Source organism: Amphiura filiformis, chromosome 15 (genome assembly GCF_039555335.1).
Source record: "Amphiura filiformis chromosome 15, Afil_fr2py, whole genome shotgun sequence".
Lineage (NCBI taxonomy): Eukaryota > Metazoa > Echinodermata > Ophiuroidea > Amphilepidida > Amphiuridae > Amphiura > Amphiura filiformis.
In genome coordinates, this window is record NC_092642.1 from 16,201,110 (window position 1) to 16,220,030 (window position 18,921).

At 37.4% G+C, this 18,921-nt stretch overlaps 1 protein-coding gene across 2 annotated transcripts in view; it reads left to right on the top strand.

Moving 5' to 3' along the window:
• The first annotated feature begins 575 nt into the window (after positions 1 to 575).
• The window catches only part of LOC140171311 (sorting nexin-2-like), a 42,146-nt gene continuing 23,800 nt past the window's right edge, over positions 576 to 18,921 (top strand). The window contains exon 1 of one of the 2 annotated variants that reach the window (XM_072194545.1): positions 576 to 707. In XM_072194545.1, coding sequence (XP_072050646.1) covers positions 630 to 707 — 78 coding nt within the window. In that variant the 5' untranslated portion in view covers positions 576 to 629. The remainder of the gene's footprint in view (positions 708 to 18,921) is intronic. The other variant, XM_072194546.1, reaches the window with a different exon arrangement.

Sequence of the window (18,921 nt, forward strand, 5' to 3'; positions counted from 1 at the left end):
TTTATGTATAGGCCTACCTATTTGCAGAGTTGGGTGGGGATTTTTCTTTTATACTCACGTTGAGGCGATTTTTGTTTTTCATTATTATTTCAATTTTAGTCTCACTAGTGGGCGATTTTTTTTCGTCTTACTAGTGGGCGAAGTTTTTTTAGTTTTTTTTTTTTTTCAAAAAATTTCCATGCTACCTGAAAGTAATGGTGCGCCGCTGTTGCGCCGCTGTTGCGCCGCTGTCGCGCCCCGAACCCTATAAAATCCTGGACCTAATAAAATTTGTCACCCAAAATAGCTCAATCTGACATCGCCGATATCGCCCATGACGGGATTGATTGATTGATAACATCAACTACAACGAGCGAGTTCAAAACTGCATGCAAAACTCCGTACAAAAATGTAATTTGCGGAAATCGAATGAATGATGCTGTAAACTTCCTTGTCGTTATTAAATAGCTGGATCAAAAATCCAAAGATTTTACATAAATATTTCAATATATATCACAACAATAGAACAAGGTAAAGTTTTTATATTTATTTTAACTATTAAATAAGGTTTGAGAGAAAATGTATAGCATAATATGACAAAATGTCAAGTTTCAACTGGGCTACATTTTTTTAATCTCACGTGAATCAAGATGGCGAGTGCAGACAGGGAACCACCTCCGCTGTTCGAAGACGATCAAGACGACCAGAAAAACGGCGAAATTGCAGAGGTAATTATCATTTGCTCGATAAAGGGATAATTTTTGAAGTGTACTCTTGTATAGGAATCAATCTTAAGTATTCAAATGCTTTATTTTGTGTAAAATAAATGAATGAAAGGGGGGCGTAGCCACGGGCACGGTAAGCTTACACGTACACCGATCGAATTCAGAATTGCCATCACTGTGCACTGACTCAGCTCAGTGAGTTACTCAAGTTTTTGTCAGAGTCATGTAGAAGAACTGCACTTGCTTATATTTTGAGAGCGTGCAGGAAGCGTAAACACGGAAGTGGGGAATTTGTGGGAAGTGCCATAGGGTGTCTCCTGTGTCAATGTTTATTTTCATTATACATGTTATAAATGTTGCAAAATATTAATATTCAGTGATATGACAATCATGACAATGTATGACAATCAATAATCGGCCTTTCTTTACTTTAGCCTAGGGGTTTTTATTGAAATTATTCTTGTTATAGCTGCCTTGTGGAAGTACAGTGTTATATCCCTAGCCCTAACCCTAACCAGTGCAGAAGGCAGCTATTACATGTAAAAATAAAACCCCCTAAAGGCTAAAGTAAAGGAATGCCCAATGATCATGTAAATAATTAACAACCTGTAGGTACCGTATTTCGTCGAATAAACGCCCCCGGGGGCGTTACATTTTCCCAAGTTGGGGCGTTTACTAGAGTTGGGCGACTATCACTTTTTTCCTAGTCGACTAGTCGGCAGCAAATAGTCGCGACTACGACTATAGTCGCGACTATCTGTGGTTAAAATTGGACTGAAAAATCGGGTGAAAGATTGGTGGCAATTTAGTATTTATAATGCATGATTTATACAGGACCCGTGATTGCCGGCATCGCATCACAGTTTGCTACACAAACCAGCACTGTTGCGATACAAATTGCTACACTGTATCGCACGTTTAAGATGCAAATATTTGACTGTAAAATGCTGTAATATAGGCCTAACTTTTCTGTTCAATTAAATTCACTTGCCACTTTCCAGCAACAGCACAAGAAACTTCATATAATTTCTCAAACCTTCAATATTCCAATAGCGATCTTCGTTCGTTTCCATGTTTTGCTGTGCATGAAAATATGTAAACATGCCGACGCGGCAGTGCATATTTTCCATGGTATGCTCATGAATGTGTTGCAACGTGCATGTACGATTAACTTTCACCTCCGACCTACGTCACATGGCCTCATCTAGACTACTGCATTTGTCGCTACAGGGGTGGCATTGCAACATTACGACTGTTTGTCAGCTAATTTGTTTATTTTCCTGTTGCTTTCTAAATATTCTGTTACCACAATAAGCATAGCTTTTTGAAATTACGTGAAAAGTACTTCTAATCTAATAATATTTTCCTAAATTTTCCCTTTTGGAAAACACTTCTCGGAAGTTCTCGCTGTTTCTTTCCAAAGTTGAAATAATCTCATACCTTCAGTAGTTGGTACAAACACCCAACCTGGGTCTGTACATGCACGCTATAACTATGACGCTGCTACACCTGTTATCGCTGCATAAATTATAATCATAATGAGATGTTTGACAGTTCTAAGTAATTTTTTTTAACGGCTTTTATCTTGTGGGAAAGCAGTTTGACAACAAGTCAATAACACCAATTTAATGATGACTTATGGACATTATGATTACTTGTTGGTTAGTGTTACTATTGGTAAGACAATGACTAACATTTTTTCACATTTTTCGCAGTTTATATGTTAGTATTTGGTTGGTTTTGGTGCGAATAACTGGCACTTTTAAAGTAATTTTTTAACACAAAAATATACTTGCATTAGTCGACTTTTTGTTTTCAATAGTCGTAGTCGCGACTATCAGTAATAGTCGCGACTAACGACTATTGGCGACTTAGTCGCCCAACTCTAGCGTTTATTAGAGGTCATTTTTAGCACGAAAATTCCCGTTAAAATCATTAGGTAAGCTTAAAAGTCACGCTAAAATGATGAACTATGACCTTTTGACACTGACTTTTGGTTCACTTCCGGTTCGGATGCAGATTTTCGCCATTTATTGCTGCTACTCATGACCATGTGAGCAACTTGGTAAGCTTACTACACAAGATAGCATGGAAATATCGAATTTTTGAAACATCTTGGTTGAAAAAAGTGGTGGGGGCGTTTATTTGAGGGGGGGGGCAACTATTTGACTAAATACGGTATGCTATAGCCAAAATAACAATTTCTCGATCATGAGAGGAAGTACCTTCTGCGTCAGCGTACTTTTCATAGAATAACACGATCGCGCGACCTGCATGACCGAACCTCGACCTTGCCTAGCAACGATCGTGTGATTCGTCAATTCTCAAAAGCTGTGTTTGCGCCCGTAAGCATCGGTATTTATGAAATACGCTCGGGCGCAAATAACTGTGCGCATTCCAAGTTGGCTCTCATGATCGAGAATTTAATATTTTGGCTATAGGTGAATTCAAATTTGCCATCAAACTGCATCATTTTATAAAATTAAAGCCCTTGAGTAAACAAAGCCAAAACTGAAAACCTTTTTTTTATAGTACTTTCCGTAGCAAAGTTACATCTTGTCAAAGATTGACTTTCATCAAAAAGATTAGCAAAATTCCCCAAAACGGCATTTCGGGGGTGTTTCTAGATCTTAGTCTCATTATGATAGCAGTTTTTTTTAATGGAACTGCTATCAAAATCCCTCTAAAATTCCACATGTGCGATTGTCTTATCACCATAAAAAATCATATATTTGGGTCAAGTGAAGTATAGAAAACATATTTATGTAGGTTTCCTTCTTCGCCAGTTGTTTTAAATTTCTATGTAAATATGCATTGACATTTTCGGCGAATTTGGCTGACTAGCAAATGTGTTAACTAAGGTTTGCCTGGGATACCTACAACCTGTTTGACTTTCACTTTGAACGTTTGAGGTACCGTAAACACAGTATGTATGGACTATGTCCAGCTACTCGCCAAACTCGGTTTATACAGTCGATATACTTCGAGGACGGCCTGTCACTTTCAGCTTCCTGAGAACACTCTTCTTGTACATAATTTACAAAACCACAAACTCACTCACTTCAACTTGCACTACTCACAAAATAAAACAAATATTAATTAATACCGATCCTGCAGAATAACTTACACATATTGTCAATTTCATGGAATCCCGTTGCTGAGAATTGCAAATTTCACAAAAAATGTCAGATGCATCATGCGCTTCATAAATCACAGGTGTGAAGCTGACTTTATACCACTCGCTCGCTTTTGCAGAAAGGGTCACTGGGTTCAAATACCAAATTATGTCCTAATTTGGCCTTTACATGTCACTTTGAATAAGTCCCAAGTTCATATACCCTTAAGGCCAGAGTAATGGAAGACACATTTGTTCATGCCTGAATTTGAGATTTCTTGATATTTATCAACACTAAGATGTAGGCCTATTCTTTCACTTGAAACTGATAAAATACAACTTGCTAATATTTACTTGTATTTTTGCTTGATTTGTTTCACTCTTTTCAACTCTAAAAAATCACATGGCTCAAGACAGCTTATGAGCTTAGTAAATTGGCGGGAAATAATGAGTCAGAAATGCGCGAATGCGAAATATTTTGATTACGCTGCGATTCGCTTTTATGTGACGCTGGCGCAACTCTGCTGCGTATGTCCAACGCAGTCTAGGCGCATTCGGTTTGTTGTTCACGCCAGCAAATGTGGTGTAAACAAAACAAAAATTTGCAGTCAAAATGCCACTTAGATTTTTTAATTATTTTGCATTTTGGCGCACTGAAAGCAGACATAGCTTTATTGGTGCAAAAAGATGCATATTTAGACCATGCACCAGATCAAGGGTAGCACTAGGTCCAAAAGCTAATAGAAAATGCAAAAATGGGGGGTCCCTAAAGAAATATCGGGGGTCCCAACTATTCATAATTGTCTAGCCAATTCAATCTATTTGTGTGATACCATACTATTTGGGGGGGTGGGGGCAGGGGTTTATTAAATATTATTGTATTTTTTCTTTCATTCTTTTTTCTTTCTTTACTTTCTTTTTTTTTCTTTCTTTTCTTTTTTTTTTTTTTTTTTCTTTCTTTTCTTTTCTTCTTTCTTACTTTTTTTTCCTTTCTTTTTTTCTTTTTTTTATTTAATTTTTTTATTTCAATCAAATTAGTATACCTAATTACCTAATATTTACCGCCCGCCACTGGCTGCCCAATAATAGGCCTACTTTTAATACTGCCCTCTATTGTCTGTAGTTGGCAGTAAACATACAATGGCAGCCAGAGATCTCGCCGTATTTTCGCGATATCACAGCTGTTTTGCTGTCAAAATTTTCACTCACAAAGCAGTATTACTGTGCATAATATTAATTATTGAAGTAAATTAGGCCATAATTTGGTATTTCAGGGGTTCAGTTGCTTCGAAAATGATGTGCATATATTGCAAGTTGAGGAAACTTTTTAGCCTAGTTTTATGAAACCTGGATATAGAAAACAACATGTGGGAATTTTTGTTGCGTACGACGGGACGCAATAACTCACTGCTTTTGCAATATTCATGCGTGAGATTCGGGTTTTGGTGGGTCCAGGATGCAAAAATGCAGCCTAGCGCGACCCTTGCACCAGATATAGCTTTTACAAGCGTGAAAGTCTTACCATTTTAAAATATAAGGACGTTTTGTGCATAATTTTGACATTTTGTTACTAAAACATCGATTTCTCATAGTTCACTTTTGACAATATTGCACGATTTTTGTGACAAGATAACTCGAAAAATATGCAAGCAAAAGGTAAACTTTTTGCACTATCGTTTAGAGTACGGTACAACAAAGCCTAGGGAAGGTTTTCTCATTTTGTCAAAATATTTGTTTTAAACAAAAATATACACCATTCTGTGACAAAATTGCTTTTTTCACATGTTTTTTTCAATATTTTGAAAAAAGAGACGAATTTAAAAAAAATAAAAAACCTTCCCTAAGTTCATGTCTCTTCTTTATGAAAAGCTAACTGAATTTTTTTTACTCCAAACGGATTTTTTTCTAAGTTGTCACAAAAAAATTGGGGTAAAAAAGTGAATTTTTGTGATTTTTTCAAAACTCGAGATTTTTGAACAAATCTGACGTCACCATCAGCCCTCGAATTAAGGATCTGAAGGGGCACGGCAACTTTTTTAGGGCAAGTTGATAATTGCCGTGGATTTTCACTGAAAAGGCAAGGCAGCACGGCAATTTGTAATATTTCAAAAGGGCATCAAGGCAACTGTTGAAAATTTGAGAAGGGCACCAAGGCAATTTTTCAAAAGCGAATAGATGCATTACCGACCGTCAGCTGAATTTGACACCAAAGTAAAATTCAACTCTCAACTTAAACACTAAAACTAACCTGATTGCTTAAAAAACCTGCTTTAATTTAAGTTAAATTTTGCGATCCCTAGTTCTGAGCTGCAAAAGCTGCAAAACTGACTCGAAACAGCGATGAAACAGTTGTAACTTTGGTAATAATATTGATAAAATTCGCCGGATAAAAACTATTTCGTGCAAAACATATCTAGAGATGGGCTCACATGTACAAGATAAGACGAGACCGGAAGGGTATCGCCATCGGTTTGCAATGGGAAGTCAATGTTTGATAATCGAGAGAACAATTGATTTGCCCAGCGCTCAGATTCTGTTCACGACACGAGGTCGAGGAGTCTTAGTTACTAACAGCGTTTCTGATTGGTCGATAGTACGTTGGAGGTATTTCTCTGACCAATCGAGAAAATGAAGTCAGAATGTCAGATTTCTAGCAACCAGATAATGTATAAAAGCCGATGTGATTGGCTGAATATGTATGCTTACGTAGGGGTAAATTAATTCACAACAAACTATTGTGTATACTGTGATTGATAGCTGGGTTACGATGCTCAAAATAGCGATCGTGTTCAAGATTTTCGATTTAATTTTCCACAATTTTGCGGGGATTTAACCAGTACTTGTTAATGATTTTATAATGAAGGGACAGGGCTGGCCGGCTAGGGCACCCACGGCAACTTCATTTAGGGGCACGGCAAGTGACTGCCGTCGTAAAGGACATATTTTGAGGGCATTGCGGCAATGGGGGTGGGCACCCACGGCAATATGCCGTCGGTGCCGTGGGTTAATTCGAGGGCTGGTCACCATGGGATTCCTTGACTCATTTCCTTTCCAAAAATGTATAGTTTTATATACTTTTGACATACAATTCAGAAATAATGATGCTTGAAAAGGTCCATGTTCTCTCCCATTACACTGGCCTTAAAATCATTTGTTTTGAGATCACATCTGTAAAATCTGCATGAATTGAGATGTCAGAGCAGGTCAAAGTACTATTTTAGCCTATGTCTCTGTATCCAGTGCAGTGGCGTAGCAGCCGGTGGTGGGGAGGGGGGTAATTTCCCCGGCAAAAATTGCCTATTTGGGCCCCCGCCCCCTAGTGCAAGGAAAAAGGAGGGAGAAAGAGGAAAAAAGAGAGGAGAGAGAGGGAGAGGAGGGGCAGAGAGATGGGGAATCCATACGATATGCAATACCATACGATTATTTGAAATAAGCCTGACATAAATTGTCTATTTGGGACCCTGCCCAGTGCCCCCCTCCCAAGTGCAAGGAAATATGGTGGATTTGGGCCCCCGCCCGCAGGGCATGAATTTTAAAAAACAGCAGGTGTGCTACAAATCGCACTCCTGGAAATAGTCAGGCGAGCTACAGGTGTGCTGTTAATTGCACTCGGTGAGGATTTTAGGTGTGCTATCATTTGCACTCGGTAAGAAGTTTAGGTGGGCTATTTGAATTATTGCACTTGATATTCAGATAAGAAGCATTGGTGTTGAATGTGGGACTACAATGTACAGAAAGACAGGGAAGGGAGAAAGAAAGAAAAAGAAAGAAAAAAAGAAAAGGAGAAAAAAGGAAGGAGAAAGAAAAGGAAAAAAGGAAAGAAAAAGGAAAGAAAAAAAACCAAGGGCCTAAATAAAACATAAATACACTGCTTAAATACATAAAATTATTTATTATTTCATACATAATCATAAACCCCATAGCCCCTCCCCAACAATTACTATGCAAACCACGCCAGTAAAACATGTTTACTATATTCACCCATTGCAAAAGTCACCAAATTAAGTACTACACAAAGTGCCACTTCACTCACTTTTTATGCAAGGCACCCTCCAATCTCATCTAACCAAACATTTTTATGTACAAAAAACTACATTTATTCACCGTGTGCACAATTTAACTCACCGTTAAACTCTGTTAGTTAGATATTTGGAGAGTAGTTTCCGAAAAATCAGTTCGAAATCGCCACTTTCAAATTCACTAGAAAGTCGTCAAAATTTGCCGCGAACAAGTGCCAATCATGTGTGTTGGTACCATGCGCAATGGAGCTTCAGTTTTCACTAGACTTGGAAACCCTACGGCATGGAAACACCGTGGTTATCAGCGAATCGCAAATTGCCCTTTTCATTGTTGACCTGCTTGTGAACTACGACCTGACAGTAAAACATGTGACTTTTTTTAATTACGTTATAGGAACATGGTCATCAGTACTATTTTCGTTACATATTTTATGCATGTGAAGAATATTACGGGGATGAATTTGAAGGCTGCAACTTTGGAAACTCCTTCAGGTGACAAGGTGCGCTATAAATCGCACTTTTCGGTAAAGTGATTTACAGGTGGGCTCTATCGCTGCGATCGCACTTTTCATGGCTTTTAAAATGCATGGCCTGCGCCCAGACAGGCTTGCCCTCCCCCTGGAAAAAATCCCAGCTACGCCGCTGCCTGTATCCTACTATCACTCAAACTAAGGAAACCTCTTCAAGAATTCACTCACCTTGCGATCCTACATCACAGTTGAAATAAACATTCAAGTTTCCAAAATCAACTTTGTCATTCCTCAAAACAACATTTGACATCATTAATAAAAAATTGAAACCCTACTATTACCCGTTATTGACAGATTTATGTCAAGCAAAAGAAAATTTCCAAACCGCTGTATCTAGCGAGTAGAACGCACGAGTTGACCAAAATGGAAGTTCTTAGTCGCCTCAGATTCACAAATATCACTATCACGCATGCGTATCATGATGTCAGTATCAAGCTGCTCATTAAGTATTCATGAACCCGATCACATGGTCTCAATTGGCACATCGGAGTGGTTGGAATTGATGCGACGTGCTTGACCTTACAGGGGTCAGAGATATGCATATTCATGTTTTTCATGACATTCAATAGCTGCTGGCTAAACAGTGATGCGGATGAAATATTCATTCCCGGGACTGAACAATGCGACATTTTTGATGTTTGTACCGGGGATTTTCAGACACAGAGACTTTCTATAAATTCGTCCCAAGGTAACCAAAGGATTGGGGGATCGCATTTTTAACTATCACTAAATGTTGACGCCCATTACTATCACTAAATTGACGCCAACTAAAAAGTAGACCATTTCGGGGACTGTAATTGGTATCCCATTTTGAATAGTGAGTGAGAAGTGACCAAATTGGCTGTCAGCACAAGTGTTGGGTCTTACTCAGAATACCACTGCACAATGATTGAAAAAAAATACTGCCCTCATACAGTCTGATTTAGTCATCTAAGATGGCAAAAGAAAGATTGGCACACAAGTGATGGCTATTTTTGCTGTTATAGTTAAAATGCTCTCTCAAATAAGTATAATTGTACAAATTATTAATGATTTAAGCAAATTATACCATAATTCACCATTTTTTGGGGTTCAGTTATGCCCTCTCATATTAGTATTATTGTACAAATTATTAATGATTTAAGGGGGTACTATGTACACCCCTGCCCAATTTTGTGCCTATTTTTGCATTTTTCTCAAAAATATATAGCGTATTGGTGAAAAGTAAGATATGTATAGTGGCAAGGACTACAACTACTGCACTGGAAATTTTATTTCAGTACAGACAACAGTTGTGGAGTTACAGTCAAAAATGAGGGAAAACCAATATTTGATCAACAAATCAATAACTACTTGCCTTGAGTTGCTGAATTTTCAGTGCAGTAGTTCTAGTCCTTGCCCCTATAATATACATATCTTACTTACCACCAATGCGCAAAAATGAGAAAAATGCAAAAATAGGCACAAAATTGGCCAGGGGTGTAGTACCCCCTTAACTAAGCAAATTATACTGTGATGTGCCCTGAGTAATTTGATTTAATTTAATTATAACTTTGTTTACAAACTGAAAGTATTTCATGAGATGGGAAACCCCCTTGTACGTGCAAGGTAATGGTGTGGAAAGTCGTTTTGGAATTCCCCCAAATTATTGTAAACAAAGTCAGAGCTATGTTTGGAACTTGGAAAGCCCCAGTTCATTATTGCACCATCAGGAAAACCCCCCAGGAAGTGATGTAATGTGAAAGGTGAATGTGTATAATTAATATTGGGAAATCCCAAGATTGCAGCAATGTTGTGAAAATGTGATTGAAGTAATGGTTTATTAATAGATGATGGGATTTTTTGAATGAGTACTGATATAAAAAGCTGGAGGTTTTTGTTGGGACTTTACAGAATGCCATGGGAGATTGAGATATTCCACATGTGTGTGATGGTCTTCGTGCTTCAAAAAAGAAGTACATTTTAACCAGTTTATATAGCCAATAATTGAGCTAATTATAATACAGCAACGAAGAAGACAGCGAAAAAAAAAAAGTGCTCTTCCTCATCAAAGGATCAAAAGTTCATCTGACAAATTGCTGGAGTTTGCTGGGTTTGTGAAGGCCACGAATCTGTCAAAGAACAGCGGAGCTGTGTTAACGAAACCTGTTCCCTGGAAAAAGAGTGATTGGTGAAAGAAACACCATTTTTGGAGAAAGCAGCGCAAAGAGATATATTATGGAGAGAGCAGCGCAAGAAGATAAGCAACAGAAGAAAGCAGCATCATTTTCGTGTGAGGATTTCATACGCAAGGATATTTATAAACGCAAGAATACACTGGACTTCGTGGGACAAGTGAATAAGGATATACAATGTAATACATCAGTCGTCCAGAACATTGCAAGAACTCTAGGATCACCAACAACAAGACAGCTGGTTAAGTACTGATATAGTAAAACTGTCATTGTGTGATTTTATTGTATATGCGATATTGTTATTATATGTACCAATCATACTCCGCTTTCAATTAAAGACTTAGATTTTGTTAGCTTAAACAAACAGTGTATTTGTGTTGTGCATTCGTGTGAGTTCGGGAAAAGGTGATTTTGGCCTTGAGTCAAGTACGACTCGTAACAAAAATTGGGGGCTCGTCCGGGAAATACACTGTAAAAAAGTTAACATTAATTTACTAAAGTCTTGAACGTGAAAGTACAGTATGGCAGAGTTTAAAGCAGAAGAGTTTCTTGAAACTATAAATTGGGAGAAGTTTGATGAGTTGAAGAAGCCTGATTTATTAGCATTTGCCAAACATTATAACTTGAAAGTAAAGCAAGCTACAAGAAAGCAAATAATCAAAAATGCATTGATTGATGTTTTGGTCGGGAGGACATTTTGATGAATCCTATTTGGCAGAGAAACTTGACGTAGAAACTGAAATTGGTGGGGACTCAGCATTTAAATTGAAAGAGTTGGAAATTCAATTAGAACTAAGGAAAATGGAAATGGACCAAAAGAAAATAGAAATGGACCAAAAAGAAAAACTGGAAATGATCAAGTTAGAGAATGAAAATAAAGAAAAACGAGAAAGGCTAGACATTGAAAAACAAAAACTAGCTATGGAAGACAAAGCTCGCCAAGACAAGATGGCGCTTGAACACCAAAAGTTGGAACTTGAAGAACAAGAAAAACAAACAAAGCTGCAAATAGAAGCACATTTGAAAGAAAAAGAAATTGAGGAAAAGTACAAGTTTGAACAAGAGAAGTTGGCAAAGCTAGGTGACAAATACTCATCAAGTTTCTCCTCAAAGTCAGGGTTTGATGTTACAAAGTATGTAAAGCTTGTGCCTAAATTCAAAGAGAAAGAAGTTGACGAGTACTTTCAACATTTTGAAAAGGTAGCTACAAATTTGAAATGGCCTCCAGAGCATTGGACCCTACTGTTACAAAGTAGTTTTGTGGGGAAGGCCAGGAAACTTACTCAGCTCTACCAATAGAGAAGTGTAATGATTATGAAGAAGTTAAACAGGCAGTCCTTAAGGCCTATGAACTGGTGCCTGAAGCATACAGACAAAAGTTCAGAGATTCAAGAAAGCAAGCAGATCAAACCCATGTAGAATTTGCTAGAGTAAAAGAACAAATGTTTGACAGATGGCTTGGGTCAAAAGAAGTCAAAGATGATTTCGCCAACTTAAGCAATTAGTTCTTATAGAAGAGTTCAAGAAATGTGTCCACGTTGACATTAAAACCCATTTGGATGAAAGCGCTAGCAAAATTAAGACGCTAAACGAAGCGGCGACAATGGCGGACGACTATGGCTTAACTCACAAATTGAATGGGAGTAAATTTAGTCATAACAGAAGTTATTCAAACAGGTTCAGCCATAATCAACCAAGAGCAAATCAGGGTGGTACACAAGAAGTGAAACCTCAGTCTAATTCACAGCATAGTGCTGGTGGTAGAGGGACCCCAGGAGTTCAGGTAACAGAGCAAAATTTGGAACTGAATTTAAAGCCAAAGTAACTTGTACTCATTGTAAGAGACCAGGGCATACGATGACCCAGTGTTATTTCTTAAAAGGCAGACAAGATGCACAAAAACAGCAGCAAACTGCTAGTAATACTGTGGGATGTGCAGTGTCACTTGAGTCAAAGAAACAAGTCAGTCAAATCAAGAAACAAGAATTCCCACAAAAGGGAGGTGAGACAGACAAGGTGTGTGAAGAATTTGAACCATTTGTGTTAGAGGGAGTAGTATCACTTGGTGATAATGGTAGTCCAAAGCCCATTAAGATTGTGCGAGATACGTGTTGTGCACGGTCTATGATTCTGGAAGGAACTTTGCCCTTTAATGAGGATAGTTCAGCTGGTAATGCTTTGATCCAGGGTATTGGGATGGAAATAATTAGTGTACCTCTCCACAAAATTAACTTGAAATCTGACTTAGTTTCTGGTCCTGTAACCATAGGAGTTAGACATGAATTACCAGTCAAAGGAGTGTCTATGTTGCTAGGAAATGACTTGGCAGGGGGGAAGGTTTTTCCTGACCCAATAGTCACAGATAAGCCCTGTATACAGGATGATAATAGTGAGGAAGAGGAGATATTTCCTGCATGTGCAGTGACACGGGCAATGAGTAAAAGAGCCTCATTAGAAACAATTGAGGACAACCAAATTGATGACTTAGGCTACAATTTGGAAGACACTTTTGTGTCAAAGTTGAATGAGAAAGAAGATAAACTTCCTTCTCCAGGGGATAAAAATACCCCTCAAAATGACACAGCCTCTGAGCATGAACAAATTGGGGAAACATTGAGAGACCCATTAAGTCATGACAAGCTAATTCTGGAGCAACAAAATGACCCAGAACTCAAAGAGATCAATCAAAGGGCATTGACCCTAGAAGAAGCAGAACAAAATTCTGTCTGTTTTTACAAACAAGATGATGTGCTAATGAGAAAATGGCGCCCCCTGATGTACCTGCCGATGAAGAGTGGAAGGTAGTGCACCAAATTGTGGTACCAAAAGTCTACCACACTGAAGTTATTAACATAGCACATGATAGTCCCATGGCAGGGCATTTGGGTGTTAAGAAAACTCATGAAAGAATTCTGAGACATTTCTGGTGGCCCACTCTCAGAAAAGATGTTTCTGAATATTGCAAAACATGTCACATATGCCAAGTAGTAGGGAAGCCAAATCAGAAAATACCTCCTGCTCCATTGAAGCCAATTCCAGCCTTTGATGAACCATTTAGTAGGGTTATTATTGATTGTGTAGGCCCCCTACCAAAGACTAAGTCAGGTAATCAATACCTTCTGACAATTATGTGCGCGGCCAACACGCTTTCCTGAAGCCATACCTTTGAGAAATATTAAAGCAGTGACTATAGTGAAAGCTTTAACCAAGTTCTTCACATTTGTGGGGCTCCCCAAGTCCATACAGTCAGATCAAGGATCAAACTTTACTTCTGGAGTATTTCAGCAGGTCATGTATCAATTAGGTATAGAACAGTATACCTCAAGTGCTTACCATCCAGAATCACAAGGTGCACTAGAAAGGTTCCACCAAACATTGAAAAACATGATCAGAACATACTGTTTGGAATTTCAGAGGGACTGGGATGAGGGAGTACACTTGTTGTTGTTTGCTGCTAGGGAAGCTGTTCAGGAAACTTTAGGATTTAGTCCTTTTGAGTTAGTGTTTGGACACACAGTACGCGGACCCTTAAAGTTGTTGAAAGAAAAGTGGCTCAATGAGAAATCAGATATCAATTTGTTGGATTATGTCTCCAATTTTAAGCATAGGCTTAACAGAGTAACTGATATCGCCAAAGAAAACTTGAAACAGGGTCAGGCCAAAATGAAACAATGGTATGATAAACATGCCAAAGAGAGAGTGTTCAAAGCAGGTGACAAAGTTCTAGTACTGTTTCCAATTCCAGGACACCCATTACAAGCCAGATATCATGGCCCATGTGAAGTAGAGTCAAAAGTGGGTGAAGTAGATTATATTATCAAGACTCCTGGTAGACGCAAGAGCAGGCAGTTATGCCACATAAATATGCTCAAAGAGTATGTTGAAAGAAGTGACAGTGGCATTCCAAAACCTGTGTGTACAGTAAAACATGCTGATAATGTAGACAAACATGCCGATGTAGACAAAATCGCCAATGTAGACAAGAGTAAAGATGACAATTCTGATGTCACATTTGACCAGGATAAAGAGCTGGAGCACAAAGAGTATAATGTAAAATTGAACAATTCTGATGTGCTCACTAATTTGGACTCAAAGTTAGGTCATCTTTCTCAAGATCAACAAAGTCAAATTGCAAATTTGATTCACAAATTTGACAATATATTTCCTGATACGCCAAGTAGAACAAATGCTGCATTTCATGATGTAGATGTTGGTGATACAAAACCAATCAAGCAGCATCCTTATAGAGTCAATCCATTGAAAATGGAACATCTCAAAAATGAGATCAATTATATGCTAGACAATGATATCATAGAACCAAGTAGTAGTGAGTGGAGTTCACCATGTATTCTTGTTCCCAAGCCTGATGGTTCATACCGATTGGTCGCAGACATGAGAGCTGCAAATGTTAATTCAAAGAAAGACTCGTACCCAATTCCAAGAATTGATGATTGCATAGACAAAATTGGGAATGCAAAATTTGTTAGCAAATTTGATCTTTTGAAAGGGTACTGGCAGGTTCCACTCACAGACCGTGCCAAAGAGATTTCTGCTTTTTGTACACCTTTTGGTCTTTACCAATACAAAGTTATGCCATTCGGGTTGAAAAACGCCCCAGCAACATTTCAGAGAATGGTGAACCAAATTGTGGCAGACATAGAGGGATGTGAAGCGTATGTAGATGATTTGATTGTTTACAGTCAAACTTGGGAACAACACATGGAACAACTCCATCAATTGTTTAAGAAGCTGTCTGAAGTACAGCCGGGAAGTACAGTTGACAGTCAATCTGGTAATAAAAATTCCCTTTAAAAGGGAAAGCCAGCCTCAATGTAGAAGAGGTCTTGTAATTAGTTTTGGTCAATGTGAAAGGCATTTTTAGGATCACGGCTTACTACATCCATGTTACATGACAGTCCACCAAACCATCAACGGTGAGAAGATGTACACTGAAACTGCAGAAAACATTAACTCCTAATCTCCTGTCAACTCTTTAATTCATTATTGTTCATTATTATTAATTCATTATTGTTCTCTAAATTGTTCTGTTCTGGTTTTATTTGTCTTTTCAGCTTTTTACCCACGATATTTCAATTTTCAATTTTTAATACCATAACTTACGAACTCAATTTCTTCGCTTAGGAATGTCCGATTTTATTGGGGAAAACGGCGTTGTGGAGCAAAATAGCTCTTTATGTGAAAGCCTCCAAATTTATAAGCTGTCCAAAAGATGTCTGTTTTTGACATGATACGCCACATTTCTTAAAGACCCATTCAGTGATCCCAGTGCAAGAGTAAAAAAAATTAAAATTGTTTATAAATTGCTTAAAAGAGAAGGATAGGCCTAAGTCATTCAAATTGTCATTTGGTATTTTTGATACTGTCAGTATCTAAAAATACAGATTCGTAAAATGTCTTATTTTGTCTTAAATAGGCCTACACGGCTCTTGGCTGAACCATTCGCAGACTTAGCACATCTATGTAATAACAAAGGTACGGTACCAAAATTTTGATGATTTTTACGATCGTCCGGATGAGCAAATCACTGAATGGGCCTTTAATATTAATAATAGATAAGCTGCCTTTAAAAATATAAATTGCTTAAAAGAGAAGGATAGGCCTAAGTCATTCAAATTGTCATTTGGTATTTTTGAAATGCCAAATTTGGCAAAAAATGAAGAAAACAGCAGTACTGACGAAGTTCAAGCCCCGCCATTCAAATACTTTTAGCTAATTTTAGATACTGTCAGTATCTAAAAATACAGATTCGTGTAAAATGTCTTATTTTGTCTTAAATAGGCCTACACGGCTTTTGGCTGAACCATTCGCAGACTTAGCACATCTATGTAATAACAAAGGTACGGTACCAAAATTTTGATGATTTTTACGATCGTCCGGATGAGCAAATCACTGAATGGGCCTTTAATATTAATAATAGATAAGCTGCCATTAAAAATATTATTGACAATGTTGAGAGTATAGGAATTACCTTGAAAAATGTCTCAAAAATACAACATGCCAGTTATATTCCGGTCTGAAACGATCAGACAATATTTTAAACATTAATAACATCATAAACCCAAATCGTGAAAAAAATCACACCGGGTAGATTTTTGGCTATTTCTCCATTTACGATCCTGCCCAAAAGTGTCTGCTTTCGATATACCACGTCACAAATACTACACTGCACTGACTGCAGGTTTTAGTTAAGGCCAAGGAAAGTCGATTTTGAGTTTCCCGTCACCCGCCCTCACTTCATTTTCTGACCCTCACTTGAATTCATTATTGTGATTTTCCTAAAAATACTGATAAAAACTGGTTATATTTGCAAAAAAAATATGTATTTTTTGTGGAAAAATCAAAATCAAAACATACATTTTGCTGTCAACCTTGCCAGACTCTTTTTAATATATTTTTGAATCTCATTTGGGCTAAACATCCATCTTCAAGTGAGTGAGCGGCAAATAACAACACATTTTACATGCATGTTGGTCATGTAATGAAAGGTAGAAAAATAATGACTAATGAATAATGAAAAAGTTACCCCACTTGTTTTCAGAAATTATGTGACGGGAAACTCAAAATTTACTGTTAGTGGCCTAAAAGGGCATTTCGTGATCCACAGCATCATCCCCTAACTTTTCTCAAAAAAAGTTGAGATTTTTATATCACTGGAAACCTCTGGCTACATAATGTTTATGTACAAAATATTTCTTGCAGATTAATTCGTTAGCAAGTAATCGTGAAATTTGAATTTCGTAGTGGTATATCAGAACGAAATTGCAACACATTGTCTACACATAACCATGCATAACTCGTAAAGGCAAAATCGGAATCAACTGAAATTTTTAGAATAAGCTTTTTTGTGGATATCTACTGAAAATGTCATAAAAAGAGGATGCTAGGATCACGAAATACTCCTTAAATTCGCCATATAACATAATATAAACTCACCTTACATGTACATTTTTTATTTTAAAATAATTTGATATTAATTCGCAATGTATAGTTTACTATATGATATAGATGGTGGCAAGAACATTTATAAAGGACTGATTACTCACTGCAATCTTCACTCTTGTGTGTTTTGACTGTAAGTTTATGAATCAAATAAAAAAGATAGAAAGTAGCTTCACTTACGTTATGTGTCATTTTATTTATAACATAGAAGTTATTAAATTAATAAAGTAAGACAATTTATTTATCTATAAGTGCATGTCAAATGGGTACATTGTTCAATACTATAGGCCTACATGCATAAATTATGCCCATATTATAGCTAGGCCCTAAAAACTTTATTTTGCATCGGATTTTTCCCGTTGAAAAGGCAAAACTGATGTTCATGATAGCAACTATTTCATCAATAGCATTTTGAGTCATTTTTATCCATAAAACGACACAGGATAGGATAGATAATTACTTTGACATCAATATGGTCCATATGATGAAGATTTTGATTCTTAGATCTGTTATCAACATGATATCACCACATCTGTGATATCACGCTGTTCAGTGGTCAAGGACCCCGGGTCAAAGACACTGAAATGACATACTTTTCTTCTGCTGACCATATGATGCTGTATATTAACTATTATTGTTACATTTTAGGCCTATACCTAAACTTTTAAAGTCATATTAATTCAAACATAACTTTGGTAATACTCACTGCTGCTTCGTTGAAACGGCAAAACATACTTACTTTTCCTAACAAATCAATTAAAATATTTAAAAAAAATTTAACCACAAAAAGTAAAAAAAAAAAAAAATCATTCCAATACCACTAAAATATAATCTCTTGAGTAAACTGACCCCAAACCTGAAACAGATCCAGCCCCGAATGGGCTGGCGAAAAGTGAGTTTTGCCATGCCACAGTCACATACTTGGGATATGTTGTAGGTCAAGGTCAGGTGAAACCTATCAAAGCCAAAGTTGAAGCAATTGAGCAATACCCCACACCTGTAAACAAGAAGGCACTCATGAGATTTCTAGGAATGGTTGGCTATTATAGAAAGTTCTGCCCAAACTTTTCAGAGATAGCAAGTCCTTTGACTGATTTGTTGAAGAAAGATGCAAAATTCATTTGGTCAGAACAGTGTGAAAATGCTTTTCACAAAGTCAAATCGATACTCATGAGTTCACCAGTGCTTACTGCACCTGATTTTCAGAAGCAGTTCAAGTTGACTGTTGATGCCAGTGACATAGGCTGTGGAGGTGTTGTGATGCAAGAGGGTGAAGATCAAATAGATCACCCCATTTGTTACTTCTCAAGGAAATTCAACAAGCACCAGAGAAATTACTCCACAATTGAGAAGGAGTGTCTAGCATTGCTATTAGCACTGCTACATTTTGATGTGTATTTGGGTACCACAGTATACCCTGTGCTTGTTTTCACAGATCAC